The sequence below is a fragment of the Hibiscus syriacus genome, unplaced genomic scaffold, assembly GCF_006381635.1.
Source record: "Hibiscus syriacus cultivar Baekdansim isolate YM2019G1 unplaced genomic scaffold, ASM638163v2 tig00110597_pilon, whole genome shotgun sequence".
NCBI lineage: Eukaryota > Viridiplantae > Streptophyta > Magnoliopsida > Malvales > Malvaceae > Hibiscus > Hibiscus syriacus.
Genome location: NW_024062795.1, coordinates 1,775,248 through 1,777,774, shown reverse-complemented (window position 1 = coordinate 1,777,774; position 2,527 = coordinate 1,775,248). Strand labels below are relative to the sequence as shown.

At 40.2% G+C, this 2,527-nt stretch overlaps 1 protein-coding gene across 1 annotated transcript; it reads right to left on the bottom strand.

The window, feature by feature from the left end:
• Positions 1-447: 447 nt before the first annotated feature.
• On the bottom strand, positions 448-1,562 carry LOC120134635. Its single transcript, XM_039151079.1, has one exon. It carries the CDS (start codon positions 1,526-1,528, stop codon positions 533-535), a length of 996 nt encoding a protein of 331 aa, XP_039007010.1. The 5' UTR covers positions 1,529-1,562; the 3' UTR covers positions 448-532.
• Positions 1,563-2,527: the final 965 nt, after the last annotated feature.

The following is a 2,527-nucleotide window of genomic DNA, read 5'->3' as shown; positions in this document are numbered from 1 at the left end:
AATCAGTTTCCAGATTTGCAACGCGAACTTCGACTATCGCAACGCGAACTTGGACTATCGCAATGCGATAGTCGAAGTTCGCGTTGCGAATCTGGAAACTGATTTGCGATACCGGAGATCGCGTTGCGAATTATCGATCGCATTGCGATTTAGTTGGTCATTTTGGCAAATCCAAAAAAAATTTATTAAAATCGTATATTATAAGACATTTTTAGTCACTAAAATTATTTTCTCTTATACAAATTGGTCGATCACGATAACAATACACGTACAAGGGCATCGTCACTCTACTTTCAACAAGAAAAGAAAAAAAATATGTTTATAAAGTCATCTAGAAACACCTCTCTTCCCAACTTGAGATTACTTACTTTTATACTCTTTAGCATTATCAACAAATACAACCAAACCTACTTCACTAGATTGGAAGTGATGGATAGGATAAAGAAGAGCCTGCAATCTGCAATCACTTTACCTCACAAGGCCAAGACTGAGGACACCCCAAGCACTAAGCGGCCAAGACTTGTCCTTAGCCTTAAGCAACAAAACTCTTGCCCAAGCGATCTATCCTTCCCATGACATTCTCTTGTCCCAAGGACTCCCCCCACTCCAACATCAATATCACCCCCTTCTCAGCCTCTTTATCGCCCTCCTCATACCTCCCTTGGTTCAAATAAACCTGAGCCAACACCACATGCGGCTCCCCCACAAACGGGTTCTTCTCACAACACCTTAACAACAGCTCCTCGGCTCTTTCAGACCCATTGCAAATGGCTTCCCAATAAAAGTCCCTTGCCTCCACTTGCTCCTTCGGCTCCAAAACTTTTGTGCAGTTTTCAAAAACCGGTGGCACCACAAGCTTCAGATCTTCATCAATGTCTTCCTCGACCTTGATGTCATTAACCCTTTTTTTCTCTTCTATGATTATGGCTTCGTCTCTAATTAGTATTAGAGTATAAACAGCGCCGATTTTCGATATCGAGTTCATCCATAGGCCTGGCTTGCCATCTCCCGGCCATAAAGTAGCATAGTTATCCCCCAGGAACTTGAACTTTCCATCGAAGTTATCAAACAACAGATCTTGATAGCCAAAGAATTGGTCACTGTAATCCGCCATGCTCATCAAGAGAAAAACACCCATCACTTTTCTGGTGATCAAAACATCTTCACCACTCTTTATATTCTCCACCACAATCCCATCCTCGGTTAAAAGAACTCGCAGTTTCTTCCTCCATGGTTCATTTCTATCGAATATACCATTTTCCGTGGCGTTCTTCGGTGAAGTCTCGGATAACTTAAGGTGTTCGATGAGTTCAGAATCGGAGTATTTGAACAAAAGATTGTCATGTATCATAGTTTGACGAGGGACGACGCAGAACAAGTGGATCAAACGCTCTGCAACCTCACCAACATGGCCTCGAACAACGTCTCGACCGGTCGATGCGTCGAAGATAGCGAGGTTTACGTAGGCGATGGAGTAAGCGGAATGGAAGAGGCCACAAAGGCAAACGGAGTTTTGTGCTTTCCACATCTTTAGAATACGATATACGTCGACCAAATGCTCCAAAAAGCTGCCATGTTTATGGGAACACTCACCAGCGCCGGCGGAACGTAAGACCGCGATCAATGAAGGTAAGCTTTTGTCGACGGATTCCAGCTCACCTCGGAGGAATAGGCGATGGAGTAAGCGGAATGGAAGAGGCCACAAAGGCAAACGGAGTTTTGTGCTTTCCACATCTTTAGAATACGTATCCGTCGACCAAATGCTCCAAAAAGCTGCCATGTTTATGGGAACACTCACCAGCGCCGGCGGAACGTAAGACCGCGATCAATGAAGGTAAGCTTTTGTCGACGGATTCCAGCTCACCTCGGAGGAATGGGCGTGGTGTCTAAGAGGGATTCGAGGTGATTGAGAAGATGGCATTGGAACTTGAAACTTGGAAGCAAAGGAAGAAGTATCGGGGGTTTTTGCTTAGATAAACCATATCTCGTTGTTCAAACCTTTTTAAACTAATAATATGATGAATGAAATTTAATCTTAAATTGATTAATAAATTTAATATCAATAATTAAATAAAAATATTATATTTTGTTGTTCATATTCTTTTATGTGATTTTATCAAAGTCTATGTGATCCCAGTTTTCTCCAATAGAAGAGGAAGGAAAGTTGTAGAATTGTCAGATGAGATTCAATGATTTCTTTTGTCCCACTCTACTGTAAGTTTGTAATAATTGTTAGATTTTTTTCTTATGTAGTTGGCTCGTAGGAAAAAGGCACGCGACACAAATGCTTATTACGAAAAAATATTTTAAAATTAAAAGAAAGTATAAATATTGTGAAAACTTTTTAATATATTTAATATATTTTTCTCCTTCAGACAGAGTTTTTAAGACGACTATAGTATACAGATAAAGATTATTGTTAAACACATGTAATATCAAACGAAATTTAAAATTTGACATTATATTATCTAGTCTGTTAGTTTACAAACAATCATTATTATCACATGCCCGACATCAAGAGCTATGG